The sequence below is a fragment of the Eubalaena glacialis genome, chromosome 4 (genome assembly GCF_028564815.1).
Source record: "Eubalaena glacialis isolate mEubGla1 chromosome 4, mEubGla1.1.hap2.+ XY, whole genome shotgun sequence".
NCBI classification, from domain to species: domain Eukaryota; kingdom Metazoa; phylum Chordata; class Mammalia; order Artiodactyla; family Balaenidae; genus Eubalaena; species Eubalaena glacialis.
In genome coordinates this window covers 63,307,448-63,333,802 of record NC_083719.1, presented here as the reverse complement: position 1 = coordinate 63,333,802, position 26,355 = coordinate 63,307,448, and the positions used below count along the sequence as shown (strand labels likewise).

Genomic DNA, 26,355 nt, shown 5'->3' with positions numbered 1-26,355 from the left:
TTTGCATGAATTACTCAATTTTGCTTTGAAATGGCTGAGACAGCAAGGAAGCATTTTTAATTTAAGCAGCGTTAATATTCAGTCAGCACCCTCTCCCTCTCCCCTTTAACAGATGAGAAAGTGATTAATGCAAAGGAATGTACTTCATTTTCTCGTGTCTTTACCCAACAACCTCATTTCAGAGAGGGGGCTACTGATGGGCCCTTGCTGTCTGGAGCAAAGCCCAGCTGCCTGGTATTTATGAGCTAATTTTCAGGTTAATAATAAATAAATAAAATTCTATCAAATACATTACAGTTATTATCATCAGTTATTATCTATGAACTCTTACCAACCTCCAATCTATTTCTTTTCTCTTTGATTTTTCTGAGAAATCCAAAAGAGACAGAAAAGCCCAATCTATTTCTTAAATCTTTTTTTCCCCTGAATTCACTCATTTGTACACGTTTAGCATCTCCAGTGTTCTGGGCCCCAGGCTAGATTCTGGAGATTAAAGATGCGGAAGACGAGGCTGTTGCTTGAGGACTAGTCAAAATGGAGCATCTGACAAACGACTCCACCAGGGCTCAGACCCTTCTGCGGATAAGATCAAAGGGTGCCAGGGCCCAGAAAAGGCTTGGTCATTTCCAGGAGCTGGTAACACCTGAGCTGAGCTACAGACAGATGAATAGCAGCCTGAGAGGAAAACAGCACAAGTCGCCGTTGGTGGGCTCAGGGCTATACTGTGAGAGCACCCCGGGCGCATCAGTGCCAACAGCAGCGTGTTTCACATGGGTTACAGTTTTCAAAAGCCTTTCACGTACTTTCTCCCATTTGACCATTTTGACCCTCAAAATAAGCACGAGAGAGTGCAGGCAAATTGCAGAGCAATCTCCCCACCGTGCCCTCAGTTTTCGGATTTCTTTACTTTGCTGCTTCCTTTTGTGGGAGCTTCTGGGGGATGGTGGGCGGGGGGAGGGGGCGGGTAGGGCAAGATCCTGAAAGTCCTGCATGTGGCCAGAACCAGAAACTCAACAAAATGTCATTCTCCTTTATTCCTTTTTAAGTGGATAGATTCAAAATCTGGTTTGCTGTTGAAATAATAGAAGAATTAACCCAGGCTCTTTTTTCATTGAACCAGAGATAATACCTTAAAACAGCCTATGTGTTAAACAAAACCATCTGTGCTTATATTTCCAATAAAGATATTGACATTTGCTCCAAGTTTGAATGATCTCTGTCACTTTCCCCCTAGTAACGAACCATAACTGAACTGTATGTGTGTGTACCAATTTACGCTCGATATCACACATGCCAGGCATGTGCATTAAACCAAGAATGTGCTCAGGTGAGGCCACACCGAGGTGACACCCTCAGAAGACTCTCCTGCTGAGGCATCTCGTGCTTTCCTCTCCTACTTACTCTGTCAGCCGCCTCCTCTCAGCGAAGCTGATCACCGTCCCATCTGAGGAAATCTGCAGAGCGGGGTGAGCCGTTTCCCTCAGCAGGAGAAATCTCGTTCCTATTGTAGTTAGAAAATAGGATTATAACATGACTGCAATGTCGAGCGCTATCCCTGGGCCAAGCCCCGCATTTCAGATCGTAGTCTCCTTTGCTTCTAACATCAAAATCCTCTGCTCAGTGTTTTCAGATCCACAGCAAAATTTCATCCATGATAAGGACTAGTGAACGCCAGTGGCTGGTCACCTCACCCCAGTGTGCTTCTCCCGTACTAGCGCTCACTCTATTATGCAAAGTATGCTCCCTGCACCAGCAGCACCTACCTACCTCACCTGGAAACTAGTTAGAAATGCAGAATCTCGGGCCTGCCCCAGACCTCCTCAACCACAATCGGTATTTTAACAAGTTCCTTGGGAGATTCACGCGCACATTGAAGTTTGAAGATGCACTGGTCTAACCTCCAGGAGTGGTTCTAACAGTGGACGGTACAGGCACCATTTGGGACTGCAGGGAACACACTTCTGGACAGACAGCCCTCATGCCCTCTCTTTATAAACATCAGGCTGGCCCTAACCACATCACACCCAAGGTGCGTCCACAAGTTTTTGCTGGTTAAGCAAATCACGTAATGTGCCACCCTCAATCTTGCCATCCTTGGGTCTAGCGTAAGATAATAAAATGATCATTCTTCCACTCCTCATTTCTTTTCACAATAATTGAGAACAGCCAAGCATTTTTTTTGTTGGCACCATCAAGGGTATTTTCCCCAAAATGCCCTTGAACAGTTTCATCACTTTCTTGAGTTGCTCACTCATTCATTCATTCAACAAACATGAATGGGCACAAACCATGTGCTAGGCATGGAAAATAAACAGAAGAATAAGACTAGAAGCTTGTTCATAGAGTTCACAGTGTAATAAAATAAGAATATCCTCATCCCACTCTTCCCCCAACATACACACACTATCAAAACATACCCACAAACTATAGCACATTGTGAACCAAACAAGAATCATCTGAGGAGATTTAAAACACTTGTCAGAGCCCATATCCAGGTAACTTAGACCAGGATCTCCAGGAGTGGGCTCCCCACATCAGTATTTTCTTAAGCACCTGGACTGATTGCTAATGGGTGGCCAAGGTTGAGACTGTCTTAAACCAGAAAAACAAAAGAAACACCTTGACCTTTGGCCAATCTTGGGTCCTCATGCCAAAAACCTAGCCCTGCCAGCAGGTTGGGGGCGTGAAGAAGTGGCCCTCTAGGATATCTTTTCTGGGTGGTAGAAGGGAAGGAATGGGAATGCTTGGAAATAGTTCTCTGTGTGCAAAGGAGAAGGTACCTCTGGTGGAAATGAGGGCAGCTTCACTCTGCTCACTTGTCCCAAATGCACTGATGGCTTTCACGTAGAAAAAGTAATTGTCATTGGGTTGGAGGTTAACTTTCAGTTGGAGTCCTTTAATTCCAGAGAAAGATCTAAATATGAAGGGAAAATAATAATTTTAAATATAACCCTATATGCTAAACAACTCATCATATTTCAATCCTGTAGTGAATGAACATCTTTTATTAACAACAAATCACTTATTTTTCCCTTTTTATGACCACCGAGTTAGCAAGCCAGATTTTATAAAATGGCCATTGTCCACTAAGTTTACTTTATCAAATCATTTCTACCTTGGTCAACTTTTGTCCAATATTGTGCCTTCCAGAATGCTCTTTGCAATAGAGCCAACCAAACTTTTTTTTTTAATTCAGAAAATAGACTAATTTTGTGGTTAATGAGTCCCCAAGCATATATTGTTTTCTTTATCAAATTTTGGCTGAGAGGGCACTTGTGGATTAAGATGATATTAAACCAATCTATAATGCAAAAGACACCATCTCATTGACAGATCCTGAATAGTGTAAAACTTAAGGTGAGTGTTGATTTTGTACATGGTCATCATGCCAAAGCCAGCCAAGTTATAGAAACTGAAGATCTCTAAAGAAGACAATATCCTTTAGAGCAAACTTAATCCTGGAGAGAAAAGAGAATTCTAATTGCCAAATAAAATCCCCAAAGCTGCTGTTCCTAAACCTCCCATTTACATTAAAAGAAAAGTGCTGGTCGTGGTATCTAAATGGCAGCAGGCTTGGCAAGAACACTGTAACAGTCCAACCATTTAAGCACAAATGGACTTGTTGGATTTGAAGATTGGAGCTCTGAACTTGCCAATGAGCTGTAATAATTTTTGTGCCTCTTTTCCATTCTCTTGTATCTGCTTGATATCATGTCCTAGAGCATTTATACAAATAAAGTATACAAGTGCTCTTTCTTTTAGCCTCCATTTGGAGAGGCTTTGGAGAGAGTTACAAGTTAGGCTCCTTGCTAATAAAAGAAGTCCTAATCTGAGTACTAAAGAATCAGAATCCTGTTCCTGTTAGATGTGCATTGGATACTAGTCATTGAAAACAATAGTACAATAGTCTTCAAGTTCATTCTCAGAGGGAGATACGGTTTTTTTTTTTATCTGTTTGTTTGCTTTGTTTGTTTTTTATTTTCTTTGTGTTTGTTTTATTATTAATGAAGGTACCACAAAGTCATTAGAATCAAAGAGTGGTCAGTGTTCATTCTCAGATTGATTTTTGTTTTCAGGTTATTTCTACTTCTGTTGACTTACTTCATTCTCAGTACCTACCTTAGAGAATACCATGGAGAACCAGGAGAAGGAAAAAGTATCACTGACCCAGAAAACAGAAGAACTTAGACTTTTTAGAAGCAGAAAATCTGTATAGAGTAACAATCCCTCCCCCATCAAAGCCCCATGTCTAAAAGCACAGAAAACTCACAGTGTGTTCCTCAGCAGGAGGGGGCAGGGAGGGGAGAAGCCTGGGTCTATTTGTATATTTGCTACTTACTGCCTGCATCTGGAAAAGGCCAGTACAAACTCCCCAAACCTTATTGGTTGTTATTTCAGAACCTACCACTTGAGCAGGTCCTCAGAGAGTACTATCTTTAGATGCATGGAGAACGCATGGATTGAGCCACATGTCCACTGACAACTAGTAATGCTTCAATTTATTAACAAAAAAAACCAGGTCCTATGACTGAGAATGCAATTCCCAACTAATATCTAGATTATTATTCTGGGGTAGATGTATTGCTGATCTTATTTGCATTGATGACTGAAGAGATGTTTTCAATGTACATTAATTATAACAAGATCTGAACTGAATTTCAGACTTCATCCACTCATCAAATAAATATTTATTGATCACTTATCATGTGCCCAGGCCCTGTCCCTGCTTGAGGGGTAAGTGACAAGGAGAAGTGAGGAAATTTCATCTCTAGAAACTGGATAGAACATATGGGTTTCATTTTGTGATAATGCAGTTGTTAAATGCCAAGGATGCTATTTTTTGGGTAAGTTTTGCTCTTAAATTTTATGAAGTCTGTCAAGGAGGAAATTCCATATATATAGTCAGTTGTATGCTATGTCTTATTAGTCATTTAAAGAATAAAAGTTTACGTGGTACAGAAGCCAATATATGGGATAAGATCTGCTTTCAGTGCGCGAACATGTCATGCAGACGTGACAAATATGCCTAATGCCCTCGCTGACACTATAAAAGCACCAGGCCTGAAAATGAAAGTAATATGAAATATGGTAGGGTTTTATTGTTTATAAGTTGCTGTCTTATGCTCAAGCACCAAGAACAAAGCAAAAAAGCTCAGCTACGAATGGTTCATTTCCATGTCTATTTATTGTCTGACCTCACTTGAATGTCATAAAAGCCTTCATGTCAGCTGTCCCTGCTGTTTAGCCAAATGAAAACTTGGAATTTTGGAATTTGAAATCTGAAGAGTGGCACTCTTCCATAGATTATGATATTTTTTATTTCAAAACCAAAAACTTGTCATAATTGCAACTGAAACCACATGAGTTATAATAAGTTTTGCATAGTTTGGATTAGAGTTCAAATTCACAGAATATCCAAATTGAGGTAAGTGATTAGACAGCAAATGGAACCACAGCAAGTTGTTGATGCTTAGGTAAGAAGAGATTTCAGCCTTATCAATAATGTGACTAACCTGACGACGTTAGAAGTCTAGAGCCAGTAATAAAATTCAAAAGGCAATAAGAAATTTGACTCAAAGGGTCTCACTTTGGGTCATAAGTGTGGGATCCTCCCTACAAGTATCATAGTGCAATGGAAAGGGAAGGCTTTATATGTGGAGGTTCTGGGAATGTGAGGACAAGGAAGCATCTAGGAACCCTGACACAGCAAATTAGCTGATTGCTGGTAGGGCATAAGCATGCTGTGGGTTTTGATCACAGAGCTCTGCACCCAGCAGGTCTTCAAAGGACTCTCGGCTTGCTCATTGGTAGGACAAAGGACATTTGTTAAACTCCAATGCTGTAAGGCAGAGAGAAATGATTCAAAGGAGACCCACTGTCTCCTCAGAAGTGTGAAGGGCTGCCATGTAAATGAGAGTGGTCTCCTCTTCTGCTGTTTCAGAAGGAAACGAGTGGAAACCCCCAGGAGGCTGATGTTTGTCCAATATAACAAAGACCTCTCTAGCCTGAGCCCTTTCCTTCTTTAATTTTTGCAAGGAATGATTGAAAAGTTTGCCACAACTAACCATAGACAATGGGGCAAGAATTATTGATATTTCACATGGGAATTGAAAAGGATCTTTATGAAGAAAAAACCTTTAGGGACTTAATGCTTAACGGGAAAATACTAAAAGCATTCCCATTAAGTCAGAGAGACAGACAGGAGGTTAAAAAAAATTGGGAGGTAGGAGGTAAAATTATTACCATTTGCAGATGATATGACTGCTATCTAGAAAACCTAAGAAAATCAGACAAAAAACTCAGAATTTAGTGGAATAGCTAGATGTGAAACTAATATAAGAAATCAAAATCGTTCATATACAAATAACAACTAGATAGAAGATAAAGCAAAAGAAAGATCTTATTTAGAATAGTGGCAAACATAACAAAAGTATATAAGATTTATATGAAAAATATTTTTGAAAATGGTACTGAAGGAAAGCACGCAAAAGACTTGCCTAAAAGGAAAGGCATATCAGTTCTTGGGTACAAAAATGCAACATCACAAAAATTTCAATACTCCCTAAATTAAACTATCAATTTAACATGATCTCTAAAAATACCAAATTGTCAGGGGCAGGGGAGTAGAGGTGACTACACAGTCTGATTCTAAAGATCATATGAAAAATAAACTAGCAAATAGCAAAAAAAAAAAAGTCATGAAGGGGCAACCTAACCTACATGAATTCTAAAATTATAAAGCTATAATAATAAAAACGGCATGGTACTAGGGCATAAATAGATGGGTCAATGGAATAGATTATAAAGGTGAGGAATAGAGCCAAATACATAGGTTCTTTAGTACATAATAATGGAAGTATTTCAAATCAGAAGGGAAAATGATGGGTTTTCTTACTGGCACAGCAGGATAGCCATAGTAGAAAAAATAAAGTTGGATTCCCTACTGCATACTTCCTCCTGAAAGTAGAACTAAACTAACATTAACATTAAAAAATACGTATGGAGAGGAGCTTTAAGATGGCGGAAGAGTAAGACGTGGAGATCACCTTCCTCCCCACAAATACATCAGAAATACATGTACATGTGGAGCAACTCCTACAGAACACCTACAGAACGCTGGCAGAAGACCTCAGACCTCCCAAAAGGCAAGAAACCCCCCACGTACCTGGGTAGGGCAAAAGAAAAAAGAGAAAACAGAGACAAAGAATAGGGATGGGACCTGCACCAGTGGGAGGGAGCTGTGAAGGAGGAAAGGTTTCCACACACTAGCAAGCCCCTTCGCGGGCGGAGACTGCGGGTGGCGGAGGGGGGAAGCTTCGGAGCCACAGAGGAGAGCGCAGCCACAGGGGTGTGGAGGGCAAAGCAGAGAGATTCCCGCACAGAGGATCGGCGCCGACCAGCACTCACCAGCCCAAGAGGCTTGTCTGCTCACCCGCCAAGGCGGGCGCGGCTGGGAGCTGAGGCTCGGGCTTCGGTCGGATCGCAGGGAGAGGACTGGGGTTGGCTGCGTGAACACAGCCTGAAGGGATTAGTGCGCCACAGCTAGCCGGGAGGGAGTCCAGGAAAAAGTCTGGAGCTGCCAAAGAGGCAAGAGACTTTTTCTTGCCTCTTTATTTCCTGGTGCGCGAGGAGAGGGGATTCAGAGCGCCGCTTAAACGAGCTCCGGAGACGGGTGCGAGCCGCGGCTATCAGCGCGGACCACAGAGACGGGCATGAGACACTAAGGCTGCTGCTGCCACCACCAAGAAGCCTGTGTGTGGGCACAGGTCACTATCCACACCTCCCCTCCCGGGAGCCTGTACAGCCTACCACTGCCAGGCTCCCGTGATCCAGGGACAACTTCCCCAGGAGAACGCACGGCGCGCCTAGGGCTGGTGCAACGTCACGCCGGCCTCTGCCGCCGCAGGCTCGCCCCGCATCCATACCTCTCCCTCCCCCCAGCCTGACTGAGCCAGAGCTGCTGAATCAGCTGCTCCTTTAACCCTGTCCTGTCTGAGCGAAGAACAGATGCCCTCAGGCGACCTACACGCAGAGGCGGGTCCAAATCCAAAGCTGAACCCCAGGGAGCTGTGCAAACAAAGAAGAGAAAGGGAAATTTCTCCCAGCAGCCTCAGGAGCAGCGGATTAAATCACCACAATCAACTTGATGTACCCTGCATCTGTGGAATACCTGAATAGACAACGAACCATCCCAAATTGAGGAGGTGAACTTTGGGAACAACGACATATATATTTTTTCCCCTTTTTCTCTTTTTGTGAGTGTGTATATGTATGCTTCTGTGTGTGATTTTGTCTGTATAGCTTTCCTTTTACCATTTGTCCTAGGGTTCTGTCTGTCCATTTTTTCTTATTTGTTTTCTTTTGTTTTAGTATACTTTTCAGCACTTGTTATCATTGGTGGATTTGTTTTTTGATTTGGTTGCTCTCTTCTTTCTCTCTCTTTTTTCTTTTTTTATTACTTAAAAAATTTTTTTTAATAACTATTTTTTATTTTAATAACTTTATTTTATTTTATCTTCTTCTCTCTTTCCTTCTTTTTTTTTCTCCCTTTTATTCTGAGCCGTGTGGAGGACAGGATCTTGGTGCTCCAGATAGGAGTCAGGGCTGTGCCTCTGAGGTGGGAGAGCCAACTTCAGGACATTGGTCCACAAGAGACCTCCCAGCTCCATGTAATATCAAAGGGCAAAAATCTCCCAGAGAGCTCCATCTCAACACCAAGACCCAGCTTCACTCAACGACCAGCAAGCTACAGTGCTGGACACCCTATGCCAAATAACTAGCAAGACAGGAACACAACACCATCCATTAGCAGGGAGGCTGCCTAAAATCATAATGAGGCCACAGACACCCCAAAACACACCACCAGACGTGGACCTGCCCACCAGAAAGACAAGATCCAGCCTCATCCACCAGAATACAGGCACTAGTCCCCTCCACCAGGAAGCCTATACAACCCAATGAACCAACCTTAGCCACTGGGGACACACACCAAAAACAACGGGAACTACAAACCTGCAGCCTGTGAAAAGGAGACACCAAACACAGTAAGTTAAGCAAAATGAGAAGACAGAGAAACTCACAGCAGATGAAGGAGCAAGGTAAAAACCCACCAGACCTAACAAATTAAGGGGAAACAGGCAGTCTACCTGAAAAAGAATTCAGAATAATGATAGTAAAGATGATCCAAGATCTTGGAAATAGAATGGAGAAAATACAAGAAACGTTTAACAAGGACCTAGAAGAACTAAAGAGCAAACAAACAGTGATGAACAACACAATAAATGAAATTAAAAATTCTCTACAAGGGATCAATAGCAGAATAACTGAGGCAGAAGAACAGATAAGTGACCTGGAAGATAAAATAGTGGAAATAACTACTGCAGAGCAGAATAAAGCAAAAGAATGAAAAGAATTGAGGACAGTCTCAGAGACCTCTGGGACAACATTAAACGCACCAACATTCGAATTATAGGGGTCCCAGAAGAAGAAGAGAAAAAGAAAGGGACTGAGAAAATATTTGAAGAGATTATAGTTGAAAATTTCCCTAATATGGGAAAGGAAATAGTTAATCAAATCCAGGAAGCATAGAGAGTCCCATAAAGGATAAATCCAAGGAGAAACATGCCAAGACACATATTAATCAAACTATCAAAAATTAAATACAATGAAAAAATATTAAAAGCAGCAAGGGAAAAACAACAAATAACACACAAGGGAATCCCCATAAGGTTAACAGCTGATCTTTCAGCAGAAACTCTGCAAGCCAGAAGGGAGTGGCAGGACAAACTTAAAGTGATGAAGGAGAAAAACCTACAACCAAGATTACTCTACCCAGCAAGGATCTCATTCAGATTAGACAGAGAAATTAAAACCTTTACAAACAAGCAAAAGCTAAGAGAATTCAGCACCACCAAACCAGCTTTACAACAAACGCTAAAGGAACTTCTCTAGTCAGGAAACACAGGAGAAGGAAAAGACCTACAATAACAAACCCAAAACAATTACAAAAATGGTAATAGGCACATACATATCGATAATTGCCTTAAATGTAAATGGATTAAATGCTCCAACCAAAAGACACAGACTGGCTGAATGGATACAAAAACAAGACCCGTATATATGCTCTCTACAAGAGACCCATTTCAGACCTAGGGACACATATAGACTGAAAGTGAGGGGATGGAAAAAGATATTCCATGCAAATGGAAATCAAAAGAAACCTGGAGTAGCAATTCTCATATCAGACAAAATAAACTTTAAAACAAAGACTACTACAAGAGACAAAGAAGGACACTACATAATGATCAAGGGATCAATCCAAGAAGAAGATATAACAATTGTAAATATTTATGCACCCAACACAGGAGCACCTCAATATATAAGGCAAATACTAACAGCCATAAAAGGGGAAATCGACAGTAACACAATCATAGTAGGGGACTTTAACACCCTACTTTCACCAGTGGACAGATCATCCAACATGAAAATAAATAAGGAAACACAAGCTTTAAATGATACATTAAACAAGATGGACTTAATTGATATTTATAGGACATTCCACCCAAAAACAACAGAATACACATTCTTCTCAAGTGCTCATGGAACATTCTCCAGGATAGGTCATATCTTGGGTCACAAATCAAGCCTTGGTAAATTTAAGAAAATTGAAATCGTATCAAGTATCTTTTCCAACCACAACGCCATGAGACTAGATATCAATTACAGGAAAACATCTGTAAAAAATACAAACACATGGAGGCTAAACAATATACTACTTAATAACGACGAGATCACTGATGAAATCAAAGAGGAAATCAAAAAATACCTAGAAACAAATGACAATGAAAACACGACGACCCAAAACCTATGGGATGCAGCAAAAGCAGTTATAAGAGGGAAGTTTATAGCAGTACAATCATACCTTAAGAAAAAAGAAACATCTCAAATAAACAACCTAACCTTACACCTAAAGCAATTAGAGAAAGAAGAACAAAAAAAACCCCAAAGTTAGCAGAAGGAAAGAAATCATAAAGACCAGATCGGAAATAAATGAAAAAGAAATGAAGGAAACGACAGCAACGATCAATAAAACTAAAAGCTGGTTCTTTGAGAAGATAAACAAAATTGATAAACCATTAGCCAGACTCATCAAGAAAAAAAGGGAGACAACTCAAATCAATAGAATTAGAAATGAAAGAGGAGAAGTGACAACTGACACTGCAGAAATAAAAAGGATCATGAGAGATTACTACAGGCAACTATATGCCAATAAAATGGACAATCTGGAAGAAATGGACAAATTCTTAGAAATGCACAACCTTCCAAAACTGAACCAGGAAGAAATAGAAAATATGAACAGACCAATCACAAGCACTGAAATTGAAACTGTGATTAAAAATCTTCCAACAAACAAAAGCCCAGGACCAGATGGCTTCACAGGCGAATTCTATCAAACATTTAGAGAAGAGCTAACACCTATCCTTCTCAAACTCTTCCAAAATATAGCAGAGGGAGGAACACTCCCAAACTCATTCTACGAGGCCACTATCACCCTGATACCAAAACCAGAAAAAGATGTCACAAAGAAAGAAAACTACAGGCCAGTATCACTGATGAACACAGATGCAAAAATCCTCAACAAAATACTAGCAAACAGAATCCAACAGCACATTAAAAGGATCATACACCATGATCAAGTGGGGTTTATCCTAGGAATGCAAGCATTCTTCAATATATGCAAATCAATCAATGTGATACAGCATATTAACAAATTGAAGGAGAAAAACCATATGATCATCTCAATGGATGCAGAGAAAGCTTTTGACAAAATTCAACACCTATTTATTACAAAAACCCTCCAGAAAGTAGGCATAGAGGGAACTTTCCTCAACATAATACAGGCCATATATGACAAACCCACAGCCAACATCGTCCTCAATGGTGAAAAACTGAAACCATTTCCACTAAGATCAGGAACAAGACAAGGTTGCCCACTCTCACCACTGTTATTCAACATAGCTTTGGAAGTTTTAGCCACAGCCATCAGAGAAGAAAAAGAAATAAAAGGAATATAAATTGGAAAAGAAGAAGTAAAGCTGTCACTGTTTGCAGATGACATGATACTATACATAGAGAATCCTAAAGACGCTACCAGAAAACTACTAGAGCTAGTCAATGAATTTGGTAAAGTAGCAGGATACAAAATTAATGCACAGAAATATCTTGCATTCCTATACACTAATGATGAAAAATCTGAAAGTGAAATTAAGAAAACACTCCCATTTACCATTGCAACAAAAAGAATAAAATATCTAGGTATAAACCTACCTAAGGAGACAAAAGACCTGTATGCCGAAAATTATAAGACACTGATGAAAGAAATTAAAGATAATACCAACAGATGGAGAGATATACCATGTTCTTGGATTGGAAGAATCAGCATTGTGAACATGACTATACTACCCAAAGCAATCTACAGATTCAATGTAATCACGATCAAACTACCAAGGACATTTTTCACAGAACTAGAACAAAAAATTTCACAATTTGTATGGAAACACAAAATACCCCGAATAGCCAAAGCAATCTTGAGAAAGAAAAAAAGAGCTGGAGGAATCAGGTTCCCTGACTTCAGACTATACTACAAAGTTATAGTAATGAAGACAGTATGGTACTGGCACAAAAACAGAAATACAGATCAATGGAACAGGATAGAAAGCCCAGAGATAAACCCACGCACATATGGTCACCTTATCTTTGATAAAGGAGGCAAGAATATATAGTGGAGAAAAGACAGCCTCTTCAATAAGTGGTGCTGGGAAAACTGGACAGCTACATGTAAAAGAATGAAATTAGAACACTCCCTAACACCATCCACAAAAATAAACTCAAAATGGATTAAAGACCTAAATGTAAGGCCAGACATGATAAAACTCTTAGAGGAAAACATAGGCAGAACACTCCATGACCTAAATCACAGCAAGATCCTTTTTGACCCAGCTCCTAGAGAAATGGAAATAAAAACAAAAATAAACAAATGGGACCTAATGAAACTTAAATGCTTTTGCACAGCAAAGGAAACCATAAACAAGATGAAAAGAATGGGAGAAAATAGTTGCAAATGAAGCAACTGACAAAGGATTAATCTCCAAAATTTACGAGCAGCTCATGCAGCTCAATATTAAAAAAAAAACAACCCAATCCAAAAATGGGCAGAAGACTTAAATAGACATTTCTCCAAAGAAGGTATACAGATTGCCAACAAACACATGAAAGAATGCTCAACATCATTAATCATTAGAGAAATGCAAATCAAAACTAAAATGAGATGTCATCTCACACCAGTCAGAATGGCCATCATCAAAAAATCTACAAACAGTAAATGCTGGAGAGGGTGTGGAGAAAAGGGAACCCTCCTGCACTGTTAGTAGGAATGTAAATTGATACAGCCACTGTGGAGAACAGTATGGAGGTTCCTTAAAAAACTAAAAATAGAACTACCATATGACCCAGCAATCCCACTACTGGGCATATATCCTGAGAAAACCATAATTCAAAAAGAGTCATGTACCAAAATGTTCATTGCAGCTCTATTTACAATAGCCAGGACATGGAAGCAACCTAAGTGTCCATCAACAGATGAATGGATAAAGAAGATGTGGCACATATATACAATGAAATATTACTCAGCCATAAAAAGAAACGAAAGTTATTTGTAGTGAGGTGGATGGACCTAGAGTCTGTCATACAGAGTGAAGAAAGTCAGAAAGAGAAAAACAAATACTGTATGGTAACACATATATATGGAATCTAAAAAAAAAAAAAAAAAAAAGTCATGAAGAACCTAGGGGCAAGACGGGAGTAAAGACACAGACCTACTAGAGAATGGAGTTGAGGATACAGGGAGGGGGAAGGGTAAGCTGGGACAAAGTGAGAGAGTGGCATGGACATATATACACTACCAAATGTAAAATAGATAGCTAGTGGGAAGCTGCTGCATAGCACAGGGAGATTAGCTCAGTGTTTTGTGATGACCTAGAAGGGTGGGAGGGAGGCTCAAGAGGGAGGAGATGGGGGATATATGTATACATATAGCTGATTCACTTTGTTGTACAACAGAAACTAACACAACATTGTAAAGCAGTTATAGTCTAATAAAGATGTATAAAAAAAAAAGAAGAAGAGATTAGGACACAGACAGACACAGAGGGACCATACGAAGACACAGAGAAAAAACAGTCACCTACAAACCAAAGAGAGAGGCCTCAGAAGAAATCAACTCTGCAGACACTTTGATCTTGGATGTTGAGCTTCCAGAATTGAAAATAAATATCTGTTGTTTAAGCCAAAAAAAAAAGTACGGCAAAAAATTTTTAAATTGCAACTCATATCATAGATGAAGGCTAATGTTCTTTAAAAAACAAAGAGCTTCTACAAATCAATAAGAAATAAATACTACACTCTAACAGGAAAAATGGGTAAAGGAAATGAACAGTTCATAGAAAAGGAAGTACATGGGTCTGAAACAGACAAAAAGATGTTCAACCTAATAACAGAAATGCACAATTAAACTATAATAAGATTCCATTTTCTACTTATCAAACTGTCAAGTTTTATCACACCCTGTGTAGGCAAAGGTATGAAGAACCAAGCACACTTACATGCTGCTAGCCAGAGTGTAAACAGCTACAGCCTCTATGGAGACAATTTGGTAATATCTATCAAAATTCAAAATGTTCATACCTTCTAACCAATCACGGTACTTCTAGGAATTTATCCTACAGATATACCTGCACATGTATGAAACGATATATGCACAAAGTTTTTTCTGCAGCACTCTTTGTGAGAATGGAAACAACTGAAGTGCCTCTCAACTGGTCAAATAAATTAATTATAGTCTTAGACTACAACGGAATTGTTTTTTAAAAAACTGATGCAGTTCCTTTTGTATTGATATGAGATACCAGGAAATATTTTTAAACAAGAAAAGTAAGGTGGTAGAAATATATATAGTATGCTACCATTTGTTGAAAAAATATAGATGCTGTGTACGCACAGACTATCTTAAAAGATAAATATGAATCAGATAGTAATTTTCTCTGGGGAGGAGAACTAAGTAAATGAAGTATAGATAGAAAGGAGACAATTTTCACTGTATTCCTTTTTGTATCTTTTGAATTTGTACCATATGTATGTATTATCTATCCAAAATTAATTAAACAATTTACTTGTAGAGCTATATTACAAGTTCAGGAGTTGGTTGAACGTGTTTGCAAAATGCAAACATTAGCTGGAACTCTGTAAAGTAACTTCTCTAGGAATTTTATAATTCAACAATTTGTGTTGGATGGAAGGAAGGGGTGTACATGAGCTCAAGGTAAGCTGAGGGGCTGGTCACCACAAGCAGTGGCTATCCTCTGCACTGCCATGTCTAATATCTGGATCTAAACATGTTTTCTCCCAGGAAAAGAGGGCAGCATGTGTACAAACAATATGGAGGAACCCAGTGCCGTGACTCCTGGAAGCAGCCTACAGATGGTGCTGTCACTGCAGTGTACAACAGATGGCTAAGTATGAATTGTTTTTTAAAAACACAGTGGGCTCTTACTCTTGGCAGCACCAACATTCAGCCAGTCAATCAACACCATTTAATGTGAACTGTGAACAGGGCACACTGCTGGGCCCTATGGGGACCAGCTAGTAAAGTAGTGTTCCCCATACCTGCCTGGGCACAGTAGACCTTCTGAATCGGAATCTCTTAAGAGGAGCCCGTGAATATAAACTCTAACAAGCATCCCAGTTGTTTTTCTATGATCAGTTAGGTTTGAAAAACATAATCATAAGATAGTGTGGGGTGAGAAGGGGTGGGCAGGAGAAACAGGAAAAAAGAAGAAAAATCCATGAGAACATAAACAACATGAAATACAAGAGCAGCTAACTAGATAATTTTAGCTATTGGAAGCCATTTATAAAACCTTAACTAACCATAAACATGGAATTTTTTTGTTTAAGATGAAAAATTTTGGTTAAATCAAGATTAAGAAGAAAATTCTTTATATACTGACTTTTGGGTTTTTTTTAAACTTGGTAGATAAAAATTTTTGAACAGGACTATTTTTCATTTGATAAATGAGGATATTATGAGACTCAGTGTTAACTAAACATCACTATTAGTTCATAATAGTATAGAAACATAACATGAGGGCTGAATCCTGCTGACCCACGGAACTTAGGCTTTCCTGTCATTAGAATCTCTCACAAAATCAAAGAGAGCCAAAGGATTCCAGCAGAAGAATCCTGGAGTTCTGTTTTCTCTGTAGCTAGTTACCCTCCAAAGTTTGAATGATACCATTTATATTTCAGGCAGAGAATCCCAGGAGCCTAGTAACATTCATTCTTTCTTCTGGATTCTCTAAGCTCTCCTTTACCACTCAAAGGTCACATAGGTGGACAATTACTTGAGGTCCCATAGAACTGCCTGCACAGAATGGCGATTTAACATTGTGCTTTCAGAGCCCATTTAAAAAATGGTTACATAGGGAATGTTTTTGCATCTTTTGTAAAACTGCTCTTAAAGACAATCACTACTATCTTGTTCAATAGCCCTTATATAAAGATCTACGTGAAAAATTCATCTTAGAACTGAATGTCAAGAAATATAATTGTCTCTCTTAGTGAAGTGCTGTGTTTCCTTTTTTTTAAAAAAAAGATGAGTTATGTAATCTCTTTCTTTCTCCCTCTTGCTCTCTCCTCCACTCTCCTGTTTTCACTTCAGCTGCCAGGAAGTTCATATTTAAATTGCATGTTCCGTTGAGGTACTGTTCTTAACCTATGCTTTCTGATACAACCTCCTTCTGCATTATCTGGCTCTTGCTCTTACAGGGTTGTTTTTGGTGGCTCTAGCATACCTGGGTCTTTTACTGTGAACTAGAATACTTTTGGAAATTGACAGATCGTAAGTTAGAAGTGAAGGAATAGGCTGTTTTTCCACTGACTGAGGTTTTACTATACAACCAGGAGGTGTATAGGATTTTAAATGATCAAAGTTAAGTCAGATTCATTTGGGAAGAAAATTCATTTAGAAAAAGCTGAATGCCAAGAATTTCAGTGGGAGCGGGGGATGGATTATCTTCCGGTAACTCCCTCTCCCAAGGGCTCCCTGAAGAGGAATATTACAACTTGGGTCAGGAAAACAATACCATATGAATATTGTCTATTACCTCTTAATTACTCAATGCATTTTCGCCCAGTCATGTCAGTTGGCCTTCCTGTCACCCTGTGAAGCAAGCACGGGGCGGGAATGACTGCCTCTTTTACCCATAGGTTGTGGAGAAGGTCAAATCATTTGCCCTTGACCATATGGTCAGTCCTCATCTCTCCAGCTGAAAGCTTCGTAAAAACTTTTTAAAAAGAAAAAAATTCCGGGATTCTTCATCTCCTGCTCAGGCACTAAGTTCATCAGGAAATTCACCCTTATTTGTCCTTATTATATGGACAAAGTGGCAGTCGTCCCCAGCTAGAATACCCAGCTGTGACAGACAATCCTGTTCCTGTCCCATCACGTGTAACCCCAAAAGTTAGAGGCAGGAAGAACAGGAGCTCACGAGTCCAGCACCCAGAGCCCCACCCACCCTGGGGAGGCTCCCAGGGAGGGTGGCCCGGGAGGGTCTCCCTGCCCACAGCCTTGGCCGGGGCTGGGGAGCAGGAAGTTCACTACCAACCACTTCTGTGGCGTATTGAGTCTCACAGATTTGTCATTCAGTACACAGCTTCTTTCTGCACAGCCTACACAGCTAAGCCCTGTACTATATTTCTCTCAGTTTTCCCTCCTCCACCCACAGTTCTGCTGACTTCTTTCCACACAGGAGAGACAGAACAGCTGAGGAAACAGCAGAGCGGTGGAAAATTTTTGAAAGTGTTTTGAGCCCACCCAACCTGAGGAGAGCATTCAAAGAAAAACAGGAAAGGGTGAGTAGGAGCTCCCTCAGCCCCCGCACACAAGCCGGGGATTGTCACTCCCGCCCACCCCCAAGCCCAGTAGGGGCCGACTGCTGGGACAGGGCCGCGGTGCCCACACACCAAAATATGCAAATGTGTCTTCTGTGAGGATGATGGAATGGAGGCAACTGCTCAGCTATTTCAGACACCACATCACGGAACTCGGGAGCACAGTAGGCACATTGCATTCAAACACCTACTCTGAGAGGTTAACCAGCAACTTTGGTCTTAGATTGGAATTTCTAGAGGCCGTCATATGGGAGAGTGAATGCAGGTCCGAAGATGGATGTGTTTCTGTTCTGGCAACCAAAATTAGCCTCCCTAATCTAAAGGGTAATCAATGCCCTCCATGTGTGTATGTGCAATTTCATATTACTCATCCTTTTCTCCCTTTTCATTTCCTTTCAACTCCTCTTCCCACTCCAGACCAGAGCTTTTAAGGCTGTCTGTCTTTTCAGGGATTGAGGGTGAGAAAGAGATGTAAATTCATTTAGTTCTTAGTCCTGTTGGGTTCTCCATCTCTCCTCTGCTAGAGATTCCAGCCAGTTAGAGGACTTGGAGTTGGCAAGGGCAAAAGGAGACTGGCTAATGCCATCATTCATCTACTCATTCACTCATTAAATAGACCTTTAATAAACAGCTGCATAGATAAGGTTCCTGTCCTTACCCAGTTTTTTGTGGGGTTTCTTTTGTGTTTTGTTTTCTTTTCTTTTTGCATCTGATTTAGAACAGGGGTTTTGCATAGAACCTAAAATGTATGTAAGGGTTATGTAACCAATGGATCAACAAGATTATCAGTGTCCTTCCCTATAAGTGATCCATGAAAAGGTTTCCAATCCACAGGTTAGACTAGTCTTATCTCCTAGTTAAGTATCCAAGCACTAAAATTAACTCATTCACCATTCTTCTTTACTTTGTTGGCACAGTTTATTTTTTTTTCCCATTGTGAATAGGAGATTATCCTCAAAGCTGACCTAACTTTTTTTTGTTGGTGTCAGTATTATGTGTTCAATGTTGATGATATTTACCCATTCAGGTAACACATATGTATTGAGTAGCTACAATATGCCAGACGCTGTCTCAGGCACTGACGCTGCCACTTTAAATAATAATCTCTTCATGGAGCCAACAAGTGAGTGGGATCAGACAATCCTTGGCTTGCTGTTCTTTCCAAGACACAAAATAACTTTAATTATGCACTGCTATGCAGAAAAACAAAGTGAAGAATGTGGTTCTAATAGAATGGAACAGTAGGGTTTGTTTGCCTTTGTTGGCTAGGGGTGATCAAGTGTTGAGGTTCTTTGTTTATCAATTCTACTGTCTGACTAGCTGTCTACAACTGACATCCTAGAGATTGGGCAATATAGATGATAGTAAATAGTTAATGTTTTGTAGGGTTTTGAACCATCAGACATTGTAGGGAATGTTTTAAAGTTGGCTGTAAGAACCAGATGGTCAAAGACCTAAGACACATGGCTACTCCAGAAGAGTAGAATTTTCCCTCCCTCCTGAACTCTTTAATTGGAGAACAAAAGAGATACAAATGAGTTTTGCAGCACTGGGACTCTGAAATTAAGGATGAATTATTTCACAGTCTGTTGATGCCAACCAGAGGTATAAGGCATTGAGGTTTCTTGTATTCGTGAGCGATCACAGGGTAGTGATTTGTGGCCAACACAATTGTGCTTGCCTCAAAAAATTATCTATTGTAAGATGCAGCAGGGATCCAGAGAGGCTGGAGAGTCATCCCTGGGCTGTGGATTGAACATACCATTCTACCTCCTGGCACTGAGGGGTCTTTTAGCACCTAATTGGAAAAGAGCTCCATCTCCAACACAGCCCCGAACTGTCAACAAGCCTTCTGCATGTGGAATCTCCCTTCACTTCTAGCTTGCTGGACCACATCCATTCAATAACAAAGGATTCTTGTAGTGTTCCATAACTTCTACAAACTTCTGCTTATCCAGCCTCTCAAATGCTCTCCTTTGGCAAGAAAAATAAAAATGAACCCACTGGCAAAGTCTCAAAGGGATAAACTAATGACAAGTCATGCTTTAATAAGCTCAACTTTTGTCTTAATGAAATTGGTGGATGGCCATTTTTTCCCTAGAAATGGAACCGTCAATGATTTCTCTGGCTTTGATGAAGGATTTGTTTGGAATGCATTGTTCACTGTTGATATCAAATGGACTTTTTTTTGAGGGCCCCAGGATGATCAGAGAAATGAAAAACTTTAATTAAAGGGGTTTTGAATGGTACTGTATTCTCTCTTTACATCTATGTTTTTCATGTGACAAAGGAAACCCAGGATACACAATAACTTCCAGTTGTCAGGCGGTTAAGGTATGCTAACTCAGTCTGTGTAATGACACAAGTTTTAGAACTAGTGGAAAGAATAAGACAAACCTGAGTGTGCATCCTGACTCCAAACTCTCACTCCGTCATTTAATACCTTGGCCAAATTATTTAACCTCCCTGAGTCTCATTCAATGGAAGTCATGACCTCCCTCCTAGAATTGTCGAGAGGGTTAGATGAGATTTAGCACAGTTCCTGGCATGTTGAAGGCCCTCGGTGATGCCATTCCCCCTTCCATCCCCCCATTCCCTTCTCCCTGTAGCCGCATTTATGAGATGACATCACAGTTCCCTCAGTGAGATGGCTACTAGGTCTCAGGGTTTCTCTCAGATTTCTGCTGATTTAAGAATCCAACTGTGCTGGTATTATTTATGCAAATGTCAGCTGGGGACCGATGCTATAACAAGGATGAGTCACTTCAGAGCATTCCTTCACAGTCTCATCTTGCCTCAGAAAGAACTGGGCTTTCCTCACTGATGGTGAAGAACGATGGGAGAGATTGCCCTGGGACTCAGGCACTCCAGACCAAATGCTCTCCTAGCATCAAGAGTCTTTTGCAGAGAATGTCCAGGACTCTCCTGGGTGACATTCAACAGTGGTTAGCAGCTTGGACTGTGAAATCTAACAAAACAAGGTTTGAATCCTGATTGCCACTCACTAGCTGCTAGCGTCTCAAAGCATATGTTTTCTCTCAGAGTTCGTTTGAGGATTAAATAAGGCAACATACATAAGGCACTTAGAATAGTGACTTGGCACATAGTAAATGCTCAATAGAAGCCAGTTATAATCTCTCTCTCTTTGTCTCTGTCTTTGTCTCCCTCTCTCTCCCTCTTTTCTCTCTCTTCCTCTGTCTCTCTGTTTCTGTCTCTGTTGGTCTGTCTGTCTGTCTCTCTCTCTGTGAGTTAACCTCTCGGCTATTTGCTGATCACTGAAGGCTGCCTTCTAGCAATTGGCACATCAACAGAGATGTTGTTTCTTGTACATTTACTACGTTCTCACTCCTGCTGAAATGTCTACATCCCACCTATACACACTCCAATCAACATTAATTTGTCCTTTGATCACTATTTTGCGAAGCCTGCCTTCACATACTTGAAAGAAACTATAATTATTGCTCAGTCATATGAAACCTCACATCATAACTAAATAAATAGCTGTTGATTGATAATGAAAATAATCAAGAGCTTAAATAATATACTTTATTAAAAAGCTGTCTAATTTCATACCATTATTTCCAAGTTCCATATCCTGCCAAAATAGTTTATCTCAGTAAATTTGGTTTAAAAAAATCTCTATCAATATATGAATATTAATAATAATGATCTGAATCTTCATCATGGAACACAAAGTTGCCCTATTGCCATGGATTGGAGGTTAATAAGTAAATGAAGTAACATTTACCAAAGGTCCTCTGGATGCACAGCCCTTTATTTTTTTTTTGCATTTTTTAAAAAAATTTATTTATTTATGGCTGTGTTGGGTCTTCGTTTCTGTGTGAGGGCTTTCTCCAGTTGCGGCAAGTGGGGGCCACTCTTCATGGCGGTGTGCGGGCCTCTCACTATCGTGGCCTCTCTTGTTGCGGAGCACAGGCTCCAGACGCGCAGGCTCAGTAATTGTGGCTCACGGGCCTAGTTGCTCCGCGGCATGTGGGATCTTCCCAGACCAGGGCTTGAACCCGTGTTCCCTGCATTGGCAGGCAGATTCTCAACCACTGCGCCACCAGGGAAGCCCTGCACAGCCCTTTATTGATAAATTTTAGCTTCGTAATTTTAGTGAGAGAGCTTTACATTTCTTTTTTCCAGAAAAAGTCTCTAGATTCTTCATGCTCTTGAAGAGGCAGGGATATCTCTGTGATAATATGTATGTCATTAGGTCCTTTATATTACCAATATATCATGGAGACATTCAAGTTTACATTATATACAAGCTCGCTATTAGTTTCCTGAGTTAGGTGGTACCTATTCTGATCTAACTACTAAAAAGCAGATAACATATGCATATATCCTGTCTAATGACTCAAATATATCTCAAAGAATGTTCTTATTAAAATTCACATATATTTTTCTTACAAGGGAGTGATTATTCTGCATTGCAGCATGTGTTTATTACAAACTTAGAGTTCATTGACGAATAGTGATGGAGTTGCAAATCAAGTCAACGGCTTAATTAGCTCCGGAGGATTTTAGGAAGATTTTCTCCCTCTGTGAGCATAAGCTTAGAGGTTAGCTTGGAGGCCTGCACTGGGTTCCTGGCATCCCAGACTCTCCCCATGGAGACGGATCTTTACCTGAGGCCCTCGCCCTCGGGAGAGTGCTGTCTGCAGTACTCCAAAGTGTAGGTCTCAGTGGCCTCTGGGTTGGCAGGCCGCCATCGGATGGTGGCCATGTTCCAACACACAGTACAGTCCTCGGCACAGATCACAGGGGTGGAGGGCGCTGCAGAGAGAGAACCAAGTCAATTGTGGCTCATTCTATGGCAGTTCTGCTTCCCTGGTACTCTGGGAAGAATGCTTGGGCATGATTTTATTTTAATTTTTAACTAAAAAATACATTCTAGGTTGAAAATCCAAAAGGTATAAAAATGTATACAGTGAAAAGTCTCCCTCTCACCCCTGCCTTCCAAACTGCCCAGTTTTCACCCATCCCCAAATAGCTTCTAAAAGTAGCTTCCTATAAATCCTACCAGAGTTTCTTCATACATATACAAGTAAATAAAAGTATTCTTGTCCCCTTCCTTTACACAAAAGTTAGCCATGATCTTGCCATCAATAGGTGCTCAATAAATACTTGTTTTAAAAGGCAAGAAGAAAGGATAAACCAGTGGAAGTAAGTTAACTGCCTCAGAGGGGTATCCAAGACAGGCCAGGGCAGGGACAGTTACAATTATCTTAAAGGCAATGCAAACTCGGCTTATCCTACACCTGCTTCAGCCCCCTGTGAAAAGGTTCCATCATGGGAATGCATTCCCAGCTGAATACCATTGCTGAGAAACCTTTTGGGGGCTCCCAGCACCTATATGAGGAAGCCTGAGCTTCTTACCTTAGCAAATGTGAACTCTATACACTAGCCTTTCTCATCTCATGTCTCCCCTCTCCTTGTTTTTAAGTCAAAGAAATAATACCAAAATTCTTCTTGTATCCTGCACACTCCATACTCTTTCTTACCTGGGCACCTGTGTTCATTTGTCTTCTTCAAATGGAATACACTCCTTTAACACATTATTCCTACTGATCCTTTAAGGATTCCATTCAGACATCAGTTCTAGGAAGCCATTCCTGACCCTGTCCCTGCCCTGGCCTGTCTCGGATACCCCTCTGGAGTGTTCTGGATCACGGCCTTTACCACACATTTTTTATAATCTTTTGTTTTGTGTCTCCCACACTTGAGTATGAGCTTTGTGAAAAGAGCCCAGTCTTATTTCTTGTTGTAAACCCAGCACTGCACAATACCCAGCACACAATAGGTACTTAACAAATGCTTATTGGTAGATCTTAATAGTCTGTGAAGAATTGAGTATTGCCTCCTAACACCCCCTTAACATCTCTTTACCTGTTCTAAAAATTGCCCTTTCACTGGGCAGGCTACATCCGGTGAAATTCACAGCCATTACCCATACTTGATAGCATCGGTCAGGTTCTAAATCTTCAAAAACGCAGTAGCTTTCTTTCACGGTCATTCTGTATTCTTCTACCAAATCTAGCATAAAACACAATCATAAACTCTAGGGTATCTTCCTAAGTTAGCTGAAAGTTACAGTTATTGGAAAAATAACATTTTTCAGTGGGAAACACAAACTGATAAACTTACAGATACTACTGTGTGATAGATAGCACTTTAGAACACTTAAAGCAACAGCATTCTGAAAGATACTTAGAATGACATAGTATTACTTGTGAACACTTACCAGAAAATAATAGCGTATTAGTAAGATCCTGAGCTTCATATTCCGCAATTAAAGTAACTTATTTCAATAGCAAATACTAAAATTGCAGAGTTTATGTTAACTTAAATCTCAGTAATACATTCTCAAGAAAATTCTTAAGAAGCAATGCCAATATTTCAGGAGAGTATGTAATAAAATAAGGACAATCCCACGTTTTCTAAATTTATGATGTTAAAAAGCATCTTTACGGATTAGTAAAGCATTTTAGTATTCAGTATGATTTTCCAAGTTTCAAATCCTGCTTCCTTCTCATGAATTCCAGAATCCTTTCACCTAGAGATTTCCACAATTTATAGAAATACTTAAACACCTTTGATAGAGCATAAACTATTCTAAGAAATAACTTTGTTTAGTCAAGACATTTCCTAAAATTACTTATATTATTTTCAATATGTTAGTAGTAAATATTACTCAATAACATTCTGAATACCTGCCCCTTGGGCCAATCTGATTATTCTTACTGAAATTTTCTCTCCTTTTAAAAGAACAATTTTCTTTTCTAAATTAGCCTATGGTAATTCCAGTTATCCTCTCTTATTACTCCAGGATGTTACATCTTCAAAACCCCTCCAGTTAAGAAACCCAAATTGTTCCCTTTTAAAGTAAATTTAAGAGCTCTTCAACTCAGAAGGTTTCTTCAATTGCATCTCTCTTTCCCAACGAGCTATACTTTCTGCGCAGAAAGTTTGGCTTAAATAATATCATAAAGACATATACACTGAAAAATATTTCCCCATAGCCTAGAACTTGTGACTGCAGTTTTCAATGGAATTATCCTTTTAGGTTAAGTCCTGTTAGCCTGGTACTCCTTTTAACAGAGCACATAACATATGTTACTGGAGACCTATTACACACCGCATGGTATCACAGTCTAGACCATCAGAATAATGAACTGGTATCAGCAGAGTTCAAGGCACTGAATGAATGAGACACAGCACAGGTAAGTGGGGCATGGTGCAGGGCGTCGGGGGGCGGTGGCGGTGAAGCACTTTTAAAAAGTACTCCAGGAAATAAACAGTTGTTAAGAGGAGTCTTGGAGAGCCATGAAGTTCCATGACATAACTGGATAGACACGGTTAAGTGTGGTATAACAGAACAAACACAGAGTCAAGCAAATAAAAACGTAAGCTTTGGAATCTGAAAGATCTGTATTTAAAACCTGCCCTGGTCCCGAGTAACTTGTGTGGTCTTGGGCAAATTATTTAATCTCACATCAGTTTTCTCATTTGCAAATGCAGATAAGAGCACTTTCCTTGTTGTGCTGTGACAGGTATATGGTAATAGGTCCCCAATAAGATAGGAGTTCTTATAGACAAACTTAGCCAACTTTACAATATGCCTATGGTTGCTTTCTTACTTTTTTTCTAATTTAAATAAGTATCACATGACATCTGAAAAGACTTAAATACTGGTTAACAGTGAAATACATTATAATTCATTCCTTATTACAAATTGGGTTCCTATGCCATGTCAATCCTGTCACATGCTCATCTGATTTCCAAAATAAATGGGTCTATCTTCAACAAGCAACACAGAATGCCAGCACTCCCAGCTCTGATTCATCAGGAAGTACAACCTCAAACTGCCTGGCTTCTAGGTCTTATTAGAGGTCCTAGAGGTATCTACAGAGGCTCAACTATATGACGTGTCACCCATTCACCCTCCTAAGCACTTTCACCTCTATCTTCGCATTAATTTGGGACACTAGAAGACTACACCATACAGTCTTCTCATGCCTTGAGAAGTGTGAACTCTGAATTTACCTTTATAGTTTGTTTTCAGCTTTTATCAAAGGTGGATCTGAGAAATGCCAACCATGACATCCAATGCTGCATTTGCACTAAAATTACTGTGGAGGACAGTGTCCTATATACAGTTCATTTCTCCTCTACAAAGTGGCACATTTTATACTCGTCTTTTAGACTTCAGTTCTGATTGAAACTTTGTTTTCAACACTTTGGTACATTACCTCCTGCCTGAAAATGAGAATCACTTAATTTCTCCTGTTAACCTGAGAACTCAAAGCCAAATTTGAATTTCAAGTACAGTATTCATGTTGA

The 26,355-nt window shown here is 40.0% G+C and overlaps 1 protein-coding gene across 1 annotated transcript in view; it reads right to left on the bottom strand.

The window, feature by feature from the left end:
• Positions 1-26,355, bottom strand: part of CMYA5 (cardiomyopathy associated 5) — a 111,142-nt gene that overhangs the window by 6,652 nt on the left and 78,135 nt on the right. The window contains exons 8-11 of the mRNA XM_061189392.1: positions 23,902-24,048; positions 22,641-22,788; positions 2,781-2,914; positions 1,402-1,501 (exon numbers count right to left, since the gene is read on the bottom strand). Coding sequence (XP_061045375.1) covers positions 1,402-1,501; positions 2,781-2,914; positions 22,641-22,788; positions 23,902-24,048 — 529 coding nt within the window. The remainder of the gene's footprint in view (positions 1-1,401; positions 1,502-2,780; positions 2,915-22,640; positions 22,789-23,901; positions 24,049-26,355) is intronic.